The sequence below is a fragment of the Oncorhynchus gorbuscha genome, linkage group LG19 (assembly GCF_021184085.1).
Source record: "Oncorhynchus gorbuscha isolate QuinsamMale2020 ecotype Even-year linkage group LG19, OgorEven_v1.0, whole genome shotgun sequence".
NCBI lineage: Eukaryota > Metazoa > Chordata > Actinopteri > Salmoniformes > Salmonidae > Oncorhynchus > Oncorhynchus gorbuscha.
The window spans coordinates 41,639,667-41,653,600 of NC_060191.1; the positions used below are offsets into that span (position 1 = coordinate 41,639,667).

Consider the following 13,934-nt stretch of genomic DNA (forward strand, 5'->3'; position numbering starts at 1 on the left):
TTCCATCCACTGATTTGAAAGAAAATGACTGGTATATAGAAATATGGCGAAACCTCCCTCTAACCCATGCCTCGACCAATCCAAAGTCTTTAGATTTGTGAGTAGTAAGTAGTGAGCGTGCGTACACTTCAGGAGATATGATCAGGAGGCAGCCATTGTGTAGTTCTACGGTGCAGCGGAGACTGGAGGTTCAGTAACAACACAGACAGTCACGAGAACAGGAACAAAACTATACACAAAGCAGAGTCAATTAGAGAGTGCTCTCCTCATTGGCCCTCCTGTGCATTAGGGAGCCCATAGGCCAAGAAGGGAGTGTGTGTGTGTGTATACATTTGTATATATGTGTGTGTGTGTGGGGGGGGGGGCTGTCTATCTGTGTTTGTTTGAGAATGTTTTCAGAACTGTCAGCATGGAAACAGAACATGGTTTGTTTACCCCTAACAATAGACAAGCTGAACATGGAATCATTGATCAGTTCTTCCTCAAGTGACAGATTCATTTTTCAAGTACAGCACTAGAGGATGCAGTGGAATGCAAACTAGCAAACGTCCCTTTACGGCTACATACACGGATGTTCTTTTATGCAGCACCAAATGTATGTGAGTTAATGTGCGTGCTGTGTCCCTTTGTTTGTGTCCAATTGCGTGCATGCCTGCGTGTGCATGTGTGTGGTTGTGCGCGCTCTTAAAGGTGGCTGAGCGTGCACTTGTCTATGCACTTGTGTGTATATTATTGTGTGCTTTTTCAATCATCATCTTGAATCAACTGTAAGCGCAGATGTGCTGTGACCTGACTAAGATCAGATAAAGTGCCCCCCCCCCCCCCTCCCCCAGCTCCATTTGTCATGGGCCAGCTGTCGGGCTGCTGTGATTGGTTGTTGTGGGAGACAGATAGCCGATAGGCTCTGATTAATAGTAGTGGCTTTGGAACTTACTCATTGATCAAGAGAACAGGCGAGCGGGGGGGGAGAGGACAGGCGAGGGGGAGGGAGAGAACAGGCGAGGGGGAGGGAGAGAACAGGCGAAGGGGAGGGAGAGGACAGGCGAGGGGGCGGGAGAGGACAGGTGAGGGGGAGGGAGAGGACAGGTCAGGAGGGAGGGAGAGGAGAGGAGGGAGGGAGAGGACAGGACAGGAGAGGGGGAGGGAGAGGACAGGAGAGGGGGAGGGAGAGGACAGGTGAGGGGGAGGGAGAGGACAGGTGAGGGGGAGAGAGAGGACAGAAGAGAGGGAGGGAGAGGACAGGAGAGGAGGGAGGGAGGGGACAGGAGAGGAGGGAGGGGACAGGAGAGGGGGAGGGAGAGGACAGGAGAGGGAGAGGGAGAGGACAGAAGAGAGGGAGGGAGAGGACAGGAGAGGAGGGAGGGAGGGAGAGGACAGGAGAGGAGGGAGGGAGAGGAGAGGAGGGAGGGAGAGGAGAGGAGGGAGGGAGAGGACAGGAGAGGGGGAGGGAGAGGACAGGAGAGGAGGGAGGGAGTGGACAGGAGAGGAGGGAGGGAATGAGAGAGGGGGAGAGAGAGAAAAAGCATTCCCTGTCGCTCTGTCAGTGCTTGCTGATTGCGTTTGTGTGTGTATGTCGGTGTGCATAGTAAATACATAACGTAACAGATATGGGGTTTGTTGGTCAGAGGCCTAAAAGCACAGTGTTTGGTGTAGGCCTATATTATTATAGATGTATAAAATGTGATATAGTAATGTTAATATGTACAAGTATCTCAGAAGGTTGGTCTCTCTCTCTCTCTTTACATTGCCAAAGCAAATGGAATAGACAATAAACCAAAGGGAAATAAACAAGGGAAACATTAGTAAAAATTACTCACTAAAGTTTTAAAATAATATATTTAAAATGTTATATTATTGGCTATGTACAGTCTCGTAACAATGTGCAAGTAGTTTATGTTTGAACAGATAAATAAACAGATAGGTTGTATTTACAATGTGCTCCTGATTGTCCTTTTCTTGTCCTTTACTGCACAGGGCAGTATTTCGCCTAGGAGTTTATCAATGTTTGATATGTTTTCAAATTCTTTGTGGGTCTCTGATCTGTGGGAAATACGTGATAATTTCTCTCTCTCTCTGATCCAGTGTTGGATAACATATGTGTGCCTTTCATTCGAATAAGAATATATGCATGCCAAATAGTCCTTGTATGTACTCACTGTGTGTACTGTACTCACTGTGTGAACTGTACTCACTGTGTGTACTGTACTCACTGTGTGTACTGTACTCACTGTATGTACTGTACTCACTGTGTGTACTGTATTCACTGTATGTACTGTACTCACTGTATGTACTGTACTCACTGTGTGTACTGTACTCACTGTGTGTACTGTACTCACTGTGTGTACTGTACTCACTGTGTGAACTGTACTCACTGTGTGTACTGTACTCACTGTGTGTACTCACTGCAGTTCCAAACCATGAAGTAATTAAGACCTTATCATTCCACACAACTATAATTCAAACATCCACCAGAGAGACAAGCACAAGGGAAATGGTGTGTGTGTGTGTGAGTGAGTGTGTGTGAGTGTGTGTGTGTGTGTGTGTGAGTGAGTGAATCAAAGCCACACTGCATGTGTTCACATTGAGAGGGTCCATGTGGGTGGGTACTGTGTGCATGGAAGTATAATACATTTGAGAGAGTGTGTGTTATTATGTGTGTGTGTCCCGGTAAACTAGAAAATAAACTGTAGTGTATAAACAAATATAGGAGTTGCGTGCATGGGTGCGTGTGTGTTTGAGCTCTCTCTGTAGGGTGGTCAGTGGTGGGAGGTCGTGACCTGGTCGAATCCGGGGGAGTGGAGATCATCAATCAGCGAGGGGCAGGCCTGAGCAGCAGGACCATCACCACCCCTCCACCACCTCCACCCCACAGGGAAACAGATGGCCTTGGGACAACTGGCTCTTGCTCACCTCTCTCGTAACACACACACACACACACAATGATGTAGACAAAAAATGACACATACATACATACACACACTCTTTTGGATGCACACATGACAGGATCCACACACTTACAGATCAGATACCCACACACCCACAGTGCAAAATAATGAATCACACACAAAGACACACATGGTGCTGAATATCTCAACATATACAGGCACATTGTTTACGTCAATGTATTCACGAAGACCACACAAACATGCATGTAAACCAACTCAAACACAATAGTGTTTTTATTTGCTAGATATTTGCCATTGACTGGGTATATGTGTATGGCATTTAGCGCCCCCTGCTGAGAGTGAAGATTAAAACAATTAAAAAAGGGATATTTTACTCAAAACTATTTTAGAGTATTTAGCCATTTGAATAGAATTTATAATCACCACAGTTTTTGCTCTGTACTGGAAGCGCACCATCTCGACTGCTGACATGCACATTTTTCTGGGATTGTAGTAACTGGACTAACGAACAAAATGCTAACAACTGTTTTTGGGTTGAAATTAATATGAAATCAATTTTAGTCAAAGACAAAATCCCGCAATCCACAGAAATCAGACACCAGATTATCAGCAAACTGATGATCATTTTCAAGCTCACAGGATTAAACAAAATGAACTCCTAGGTGGTAAGGGTAGGCAAGAACACATCTACCACGCCGATCCTCAACACTGGGCCCCCTCATTGGTGTGTGCTTAGTCCCCTCCTGTACTCCCTGTTCACCCACGACTGCGTGGCCAAGCACGACCCCAACACCATCATTAACTTTGCTAACGACACAACAGTGGTAGGCCTGATCACAGACAAAGTTGAGACAGCCTATAGGGAGGAGGTCAGAGACCTGGCAGTGTGGTGCCAGGACAACAACCTCTCCCTAAATGTGAGAAAGACAAAGGAGTTGATCGTGGACTATAGGAAAAGGAGGGCCGAACAGGCCCCCATTAACATCGACAGGCTGAAGTGGAGCAGGTCGAGAGTTTCAAGTTCCTTGGTGTCCACATCATCAACAAACTATTATGGTCCAAACACACCAAGACAGTCCTGAAGAGGGCATGACAACACCTTTTCCCCCTCAGGAGACTGAAAAGATTTGTCATGGGTCCCCAGATCCTCAAAAAGTTATACAGCTGCACCATCGAGAGCATCCTGACCAATTGCATCACCGCCTGGTATGGCAACAGCTCAGCATCTGACAGTAAGGCGCTACAGACGGTAGTGTGCACTGGGCCAAGCTCACAGCCAGGACCTATATACTAGGCGGTGTCAGAGGAAGGCTCAAAAAATGGTCAAAGACTCCAGTCACCCAAGTTGTAGACTGTTCTCTCTGCTACCGCACAGCAAGTGGTACAGGAGCGCCAAGTCTAGGACCAAAAGGCTCCTTAACAGTTTCTACCCCAAAGCCATAAGCATGACTGGATGTCATAAGGTGAATGCACCAATTTGTAAGTCGCTCTGGATAAGAGCGTCTGCTAAATGACTTAAATGTAAATGTATAAGACCCCCCCCCCCTTTGTTTTTACACTGCTGCCACTCGCTGTTTATTATCACATTACAAATTTCCTCGACTAACCCATACACCCGCACATTGACTCAGTACCGGTACCCCCTGTGTATAGCCTCATTATTGTTATGTTATTTTATTGTGTTCATTTTATTTTTTTAATTTTATTTTTTTACTTTAGTTTGTTTAGTAAATATTGTGAGAAGAAGACCTATATTTCTTGAACTGCATTGTCGGTTAAGGGGTGGTAAGTAAGCATTTCACAATAAGGTCTAAACCTGTGTATTTGGCACATGTGACAAATATTTGATTTGATTGGAAAAGATCAACACAAGCTACAAAGCAATCCAGAATACATTCAGATGATGCATTGTCTGAGATAACTTCACTGAATCTAGACACAGGAAAATGCCTGTGTGCACAGGCTGTAAACCTTTGAACACTAGATAATGTTAAAGTCATCTTATACTGAGACTCTCTGGTTAGCTATAATGGTATGTAGCTAGAAAACTTAAATACTGCATTATACGTGTTTCCCAAAGGACTAAAACTGCCTATCAGTGGCGATTTTAGCATGTAAATCATGGTAGGGCTAAAAAATGAAATGAGTAATGCATGTGAGCAAAGCCACTACACAACACTAAACAACACGTTAATTACACCTTACCACTGCTACACCTGGCTATCAGCAGAGTTCATTCCGTCTCATTTGCTGCCTTTTAAAAAAACATAGCTGATATGGCTGACTTGCTTAAACAAATGTGGTTTCTACTAACAATTGAGATGTACAAACTATGGGATCATGTAAAAAATTTTACTAGGCAAATCAGCTAAGAACTAATTCTTATTTTCAATAAAGGCCTAGGAACAGTGTGTTAACTGCCTTGTTCAGGGGAAGAACGACAGATTTTTACCTTGACAGATTTTTACCTTGTCAGCTCGGGGATTCGATCTTGCAACCTTTCGGTTACTAGTCCAACACTCTAACCACTAGGCGACCTGCCGCCCCATAAGGGGACAACAAGCGGATAAGAAGCAATCCGTAATTTCGATTAAGACATTAATGAGTGAGATAGGACGGACGTAGTCAAATTCGGGCTCCCGAGTGGCGCAGCGGTCTAAGGCACTGCATCTTAGTACAAGAGATGTCACTACAGTCCCTGGTTCAAATCCAGGCTGTAGGACTTCTGGCCGTGACTGGGAGTCCCATAGGGCAGCGCACAATTGTCCCAGCATTGTCCAGGTTTGGCAGGGGTAGACCGTCATTGTAACTAAGAATTTGTTCTTAACTGACTTGCCTAGTTAAATAAAGGTTCAATTTAAACCATTTACATTTAAAAATATAACTATTTGATCTGCACTTTTGAAATGTACAGCGACAGAATCCAGAAAATTACAGGATTCTCCTTTACAGTGTACACCAAGTCAGAATTATAGGATAAATAAAGGGGGCATAGAAGCAGACATGGAAGCGCTTACAATATTCTCAAAAACAGGTTATAGGCTACATGTGCACCACCAAGTCAGAACAGTATGTAAACTTAAGAGGTGAAAATAGACCAAATGATTAGGGTGAGGCACATGGGCTACTAACAGCTTACTACACAACATACACTTAGTATTACTTTCTTAGCTACAGTAACATATCTCCCTGTCATATTACATCCTTTATGCAGCAGCATACAATACATGTTTGGACTCATCTTGTTGTGCTCACTTGGAACAGGAAGGTGGCGCTGTGGTCCTTCGTGGGCAAATTTAGTCATCAAACTTTGTCATCAGTCTCCTATTCTCTGGATTTATGGTGCTTTCAAGAAACCTGGGAACTCAGAAAAAAAAGGTTCAATCATGATGACGTCAGGTCTACCCTTAGACTAGGCAGTAACGCAGTGTCCTCAGGAGTGACAGAACACTGAGCCAATCGCAGCGCAACGCTCTGTATTTTATTCTGGCTTGCCACACCACCACAGAAAGCACTGAGCTAGGCTGAAACACCTGCATTTACTCAAGAAAACAAAATAGTGACCATGTTTGTGTGCTGCTTTATTAACTCAATAATTTATATGTATTTTTTATATTGTTAGCAAACTGATATATAACACGTATTAATGCCAAAATAAAAAAAATAATAAGTCCAAAAAATACAAATACAAATTATTATTTTTTAGCTAAAAATGTGGGGCTCAAAACATCTGCCCTGAAACTTATATACTGGAGTGAATTCAAGCACACTATAAAACTGAAGAAAAACACTAGAAAAACCACCAGAATAACCTTAGAGGGCCTGACCCAATGGTCATGTGATCATCATGGGAATAAACATGAAGAGATGGGCTCAAGAAACAGGACCATGTGATTCACTGCCCAAAGTTTGCCACGCACAAACAAGCACATGCACACACACACAGATAACATTATTTGCTGTAGGGGCCATAGTTGTGGTTATAGTAATGGTACATGTGTAATATGAGCACGGAGCTACAGGAAGAGGAGGAGGGGTCACCGCAGTACAACCAGGTCAGATCAGTTTGATGGGCTGAGTGATGGTCATGACAGTCAGATGATCAGGGGACCTGCTGTTGGGTCCATCAGCCCACAAGCTTCCAGGCAGCTTCCTTCAGCCACTTGGCAACCTTCCTCTCAATGGCCTGACAAACAGAGACAAAAGACAGAGCAGGATGAGGGGAAGAGAAGTTTTCAAATAATATAGACTATGGGGCAGTTTCCTGGACACAGATTAAGATTAGTCCTTGACTAAAAAGCTATTGACAATTGACCATGCTTTTTTGTTTTTGGGAAACCGGCCCAAAGTGTTCAATTGAGACACACTGTACAGTTCTGAAGCATACATTTTCTTCATGTGCCGCCAAAGCTCACAGTCAGTGTCTCTCTCAGTTACATCAATTTAGTGTTGTCTAGCCTGCCGTGTGCCGTACCTTGCGTGCCTGTTTCAGGGCGGGGCGGTCTGCGACGCCATCGGGGTTCATGTCGGCACAGTGGGCGGTGCCCTCGATGAGGATGGTCATGTCTTTGTCCTCCTTGTCCAAGTCCTCTTCCAGGACGCTGAGCTCGTGCCAGGGGTCAATGTCACCTGACAGAGGTCACAGGTCACAGACCAGAAGGACAGGTCATATACTGACTGTCACACAGAGGAGGTTGGTGGGAGGAGCTATAGGAGGGTGGGCTCATTGTTGCTTCCATATGCTTGATGTTTTTGATCCCGTTCCATTGATGCCCCCCCCCGCACCTCTCTGATTCAGAGGGGTTGGGTTTAAATACTGAAGAAACATTTCAGCTGAATTCATTCAGTTGTGCAGCTGACTAGGCATCGCCTATCTACTCTATCTATCTGTGAAGTCTCTGCTCACCGTTGACATAGAGCACCCTGTCGGTGTCGGGGTGGTCTCCTCCATAGTACTTGTTGGTGAAGGCGATGTGTCCGGGCAGACTGTGCTGGGGGATGTTGAACACCTCAGGACACAGGTCGGTCTGAGCCTGCAGGGTCAGCATGCGGGAGAAGGGACAGCTGGCGTCCTCACACGTCTGGACTGTCACAACCAAACAATGATGAGGTAAGCCATAGAAATACAATGAATTCCTATTGAATGATGATCAGTAGTTGTATTTCTGTAATGTAAGATACAGCTGAGTGGCTATGGGCATATAGTAAAACCGATCCTATAATGAGTGATACGGTACTAAAGAGTGGGAGCTTTGTACAGCTGGTGTTAATGCACTGGGCTTATGAAGGTGATGCTTTAGGGGGAAATGAACTCTGGACCTGTTTTTCTTTACCCTCCAGTGGGCGTGAGCAGTCAACTCCCTGACTGAAGCATCTACCTCGGTTATACTAGAGGACTTGAGCTTGGTAAATGTAGTGGGGTTCAAAATGATTGACATCCTTGATAAAGGTGAGCAATAGATTATTCAAATACTGAGATATGCTACAAAAAATATGGGGAAATTATATTATTTTACACTAATAGTATTTGGTCCCATATCAAATCATATTTTATTGGTCACATACACATGGTTAGCAGATGTTAATGCGAGTGTAGCGAAATGCTTCTACAGTAATGTGGATGCTCCCAATAACAGGGGAGGTTAGCATGACTTGGGGGTATGATCTTTGACCCTCTGTAACGTTCTCAATCATCATTATTCACGATTCATTCAGAATGATCCCTAATCATGGTAGCATCCACATTACTGTAGATGTGTTTAGAAATATTCTTATTATCTATGCTTATTTATAATAAAGTGACTCCAAAATGACACAATATATTATTTACCATTCATTTCTATAGGGCACAAAATAATCTGAAACAACCAGAACGAACTGAAAATACATCCAACAAGTTTGTAGAGTCACAAGCTTGATGTAGGCACTGCGAGCTAGGGATATGCGACCAAATACTAAACATTTGACTAGTTTATTTATAAGAATTTTTAGGGGTGTGAATCATTTAGACCCCTATCTTCTAGAGAAAAAAATGCATTACTTGGTAAACAAAATCTCTTTCTCTTGAGCAATTGATTTCGTATAAAATAATATAATTTCCCTTTTTTTTGCATACAATATACTGAATTATTTATTTTATGTGGTCATTATTGTTCCTCTTTATCAAAAGGCATGAATAATTTCAGACCTCACTGTTTCTCCTCTAGGACTGACGGTGTTGTGTGGTGGAGTGTTACTCACAGAAGCCGAACTCGGTGCAGGTCTGGTAGTACCACTGTCTCTCTCCATTGTAGGCAGAGTCCAGATTGGTGTCACTCAAGTCCTTGATGGTCTGCTTGTGGGACGCATCCAGACAGGGCTCTTCGCCAGTGGCACGGTCTATCTAATAAACGCACACACATAAATATGCATGCACACAAACACAGTAACAGTGTTCTGACTGTTCTGCATCAGTCAAGGCGTGGGGATGCACAACTGTAGCTCAATACAGCCCTCTGCTGGTTAATCAAAGAATTGTCACTGTGGGGCTGTGTGTGTGGGGGGGGGGCTGTGTGTGTGTGTGTGTGTGTGTGTGTGTGTGTGTGTGTGTGTGTGTGTGTGTGTGTGTGTGTGTGTGTGTGTGTGTGTGTGTGTGTGTGTGTGTGTGTGTGTGTGTGTGTGTGTGTGTGTGTGTGTGTGTGTGTGTGTGTGTGTGTGTGTGTGTGTGTGTACCTGCACCAGTTTGATCAGCCGGTCGTAGGCCTCAGTCTCCGAATCGAAGGTCTCTGTCTCATTGGTCATGATGTCACAGAGCTCCTCAATAGTCAGGATGCCCCCCTCCTCGTTGTACGCCACAGTTCCCATGACGATGTCAGCCAGGCTCTGCATCAGCTCAATCTGGTCCTCCAGATCCTCAGGAGTCTCACAGCACCCAAAGTCCTTCCCAACCTCAGTGGCGTTCCCCGCAAACAGGGCGGCCTCCACGGCAGCAAAGGCCTCCCAGATATCCCCCACACACTGAAGGAGAGAGCGAGAAAGAGGGCGGTGGAGAGACAGCGGAGAGAGAGAGAGAGACAGTAACAAGGAGACAGAGAGAGTCAAATCACACAGCAGAAGACTCATACAGTCAGACACTCCAACACATGATTTCAAGCGCCCACATCTACTGTAAATGTTCTCACACCTTATCTGAACCTCCAACGTCCTCGTCTGCAAGACTTAGACCCACCACCTAGAAGAGAGCAACACCACGGTTTGTTTCAAACCGTTTGTCTGTACAGCTGAACATCACATCTGCCATGCTATTAACAGTTACTAGTATGTCTACTACTACTACTATTACTATTATTACTACTGGTACCAATACTACTACTACAAGTAGTACTAATGATGAGATCTTTACTTTGTTGAAGGCGGAATAGTCCAGTTTGGCTTTGACAGGAGCGGAGGAGGCCACAGCACCGTAGACCAGGTGGGGGAACTGGAAGAGCAGGAACAGAGAACATTATTTACTATTATTACCATGTAACACTGCTGTCCAGTCCTAAGTATAAATAAAGACCTTTCCCCTGAGCCAGGCAGACAAGGCCCCAGCATAGGAACCTCCGAAGCTGATCCAGGTATTTTTGTCGGAGAGGTCAAAGCGATCGCTGATGTATAGATGGAATTCTGCGATGTCGGCGAGACTGGAAACCAAGGGATGGCAGAGAAAATGAAATTTAATCTCTTCCCAATTCAAGCACACTCAAAAGCGCTCAGCATTGACATTTGGTTGAGTTGTCAACTAATGTGAATTCAACATGAAATCCCCCCAAAATTCATTGGATTTAGGTTCAAAGGTGGGTGAAAAAGAAATGCAAAATGACCTCACATTGAGGACTTTTTGCAAATCCAATCAGTTTTCCACATTGATTCAACGTCATCACATTGACTCCCTCCTCCCACCAGTACTCACGCCTGCTGGCTGGACAGGTCTCCCAGGTTCTCAGTCTCCAGGCCGTCTTTGTTGATGCTCTCGCCGTAGAAACGATGCTCCAGGGCCACAAGCAGGGCCCCGTGCTCCTCAGCCATGTCCACATGGTGGCCTACAGATACACACAAAGCAAGAGCAGGGGAGAAAAAGAGGGAGGTTAAGAGTTGGTAGAGGTATCAACAAGACAAAAACCAAAAGAACAGGCATTGACTTGTAACTAAATACAAGTATCATATTCATAACACCTATGTAAGCCTAACTTATCGTGTCAATGCATTTCCACTTTCTTTTAAGAGCGTGACAGGGGAGATTTGTGTTTACCTGCTAGCACATCGAATTCAGAGATGGGGCCCTCCCCTCCAATGAACAGGAACACTGGGCCATGAGGACGCTCCCAATAGGCTTCATTCACTAAAAACCTCTGAGAGAGGGGGGGGGGAGTGTGAGAGAAAGGGAGAGGAAGCGAGAGAATAAGAGAACAACGAAACAAACTGCAAATGCATTCAACAAGTTTCTAGTTACAGGCTGTAGTCATTGCATGCTAGGAATGACACCAAATACTACACTTTTGAATATTTAAATACACATAAAAGTGAATGTGTCCTAATACTTTTGGTTCCCTAAAATGGGGGGGGGCTATGTACAAAAAGTGGTGTCACCCTATGGATGAAAATACCCTCAAATGAAAGCTGACAGTCTGCATGTTGACCTCATAGTCTTTGTACCATTTCAAATCAAAAGTGCTGGAGAACAGAGCCAAAACAACTAAAAATATGTCACTGTACAAATACTTTTGGACCTCACTGTCGGTGCATGTTTCGATGGTGGGTCACCTGAGGAAAGGTTTCATCGTTTTGACTGTCGAAGTGGTCCAGGGGTTGGTGGATTTTCCCGTCTCTCACTTCGCATATGGGTTTATGCCCGTTGACTGCGCTCATCAGCACATTCTTCTTCGCTTTTTCATACTGAATTTTACGCACGCGCTCCTTAATCTTCCTCAGAACTCGTCCTATGAAATATAAAATGTGATATGACATATAAAAAGACCAGTGGTGGAAAAAGTACCCAATTGTCATACTTGAGTCAAGTTTAGATACCTTAATAGAAATTTACTCAAGTAAAAGTCACCCAGTAAAATACTACTTGAGTAAAAGTTTAAAAGCATTTGGTTTTAAATATACTTAAGTATCAAAAGTCAATTTAATTGTTAAAATATACTTAAGTATCAAAAGTACATTTAATTGCTCAAATATACTTAAATATCAAAAGTAAAAGTATAAATCATTTCAAATTTCTTATATTAAGCAAAAGCGATGTGCTGAGGCCATCGGAATTAATCCAAAATTGTATCCAATCGTAAAAAGATCCGTGACACGTTGGGACAGCAATTTTTGTAGAACGAAATGTGAAAGATAATTGTAGTAATTGTTATGGAGTGGAATATGTGCACATTCTGATTTTCAAGTCTCAGGAGGCTCTCGTGGTTTGACCAACAACTACGCGCGTAATCTAGCTCTATATGCGTCTTTACGCGCAACTACAAACGATTGATCTAATCGTATTATCTCTATCTTTGCCCGTCCTGCGTCCCTCTCGTCTTTTGCAGTGGTGTAAAGTACTTAAGTAAAAATACTTTAAAGTACTACTTAAGTAGTTTTTGGGGGTGTCTATACTTTACTATTTATATTTTTTGACAACTTTCCTTTTACTTCACTACATTCCCAAAGAAAATACTGTACTTTTTACTCCATACATTTTCCCTGACAACCCAAATAACTCATTACATTTTGAATGCTTAGCAGGACAGGAAAAGTGTGAAATTCACGCACTTATCAAGAGAACACGTGGTCATCAGTACTGTCTATGACCTGACGGACTCACTAAACACAAATGCATCTTTTGTAAATAATGTCTCAGTGTTGGAGTCTACCCCTGGCTATCCGTACATTTAAAAAACAAGAACATGGCCCCGTCCGATTTTGCTCATTAGGTATAATCCTCTCCTCTGCCACCCTCTTATCGATCTAATTCATATTCGACAGCCAATCCCATGTTTATTTTATTTTCATGTTATTATAATTCAATACATACTTAAAGTAATAATAAAACATGTAGTCAGGAACAGAATCAACTTTTCCAGATATAGAAGCGGCTCCATTTCTAATTAGCATTTTGCATAATTATCTAATTATAGCCTATACATCAGCCAATTTCGTTCCTCTGAACACAATTTTATGGATTCACCTCAATATTTAAAACTATAGGCCTATACATAAAAATTATATTTGACCAAAGTGTATATTATATGAGCCCATAGAGATACAAGGATGCACTTTCATGCTAAGTTTAGGACCTAATATTGAAGCTTTAAGAGACCACAACTGATGTATAAACAATCTTAAAATGATCGACTTTTGTTTCAATACAAGCATCATGAAACCTCTAACACAATACTTTAACTTGGTGAAAAAAGGTTTTTTAAACCCAACTTGCTTACCACTTGTTCCATGTGGTTTCTTCATGAAATGACATCTTCCTAAATATTTGTTTAAATTATTAATTTTGTGTAGTTTCCTAGAAACAAAGGTTCCTCAACCTACCCCACTTTGCCATCTTATGAATCTGATAATTTAAGTTTTTTTGTTTTGTTAAATGCTCAGGTCATTATGGATCGTTAACGTACCAGAATAGACGGAGTTGATAAGGAGAAGAAGGATGATACAACGGCTGGGAGACAAAAGCATCTTCAGGCCTCCAACTACGACCTCTGACCTACTGATATAGGTCTACACTATGGTCAGACCACCTTGCCGTCTCAATGCAAGGAGAATTTCTGCTTTTAAGGCGTGACCAAAGTTTTTAATCCACCCACCCCAGGGCTCCCCTGATGCCCACTGTGCGTATTTATAGTCAACAAGTTGGCAATTGAGCGTAATGAAGACGCGGCAAGTGAGTCTGGGCAATAGGCATATCTCCTCCAACCGTGGCAGTGGTCCAAACTGGAACGCGACGCTATGAGCATTTGCTTGGTGAATGATGCTTAAGTTTCATATTTAGGTTTTGAATTGTATGCTCAA

At 43.3% G+C, this 13,934-nt stretch overlaps 1 protein-coding gene across 1 annotated transcript; it reads right to left on the reverse strand.

The window, feature by feature from the left end:
* Window positions 1-6,551: 6,551 nt before the first annotated feature.
* Window positions 6,552-13,614, reverse strand: LOC124004670 (thymus-specific serine protease-like). The gene is made up of 12 exons (XM_046313345.1): window positions 13,541-13,614; window positions 11,691-11,866; window positions 11,179-11,278; window positions 10,840-10,969; window positions 10,447-10,570; window positions 10,288-10,365; window positions 10,069-10,116; window positions 9,618-9,902; window positions 9,147-9,288; window positions 7,813-7,992; window positions 7,381-7,535; window positions 6,552-7,092 (listed from the first exon to the last, which is right to left on the reverse strand). The coding sequence occupies exons 1-12, from the start codon at window positions 13,599-13,601 to the stop codon at window positions 7,033-7,035; spliced, it is 1,539 nt and encodes a 512-aa protein (XP_046169301.1). The 5' UTR covers window positions 13,602-13,614; the 3' UTR covers window positions 6,552-7,032.
* Between the last annotated feature and the right edge of the window lie 320 nt (window positions 13,615-13,934).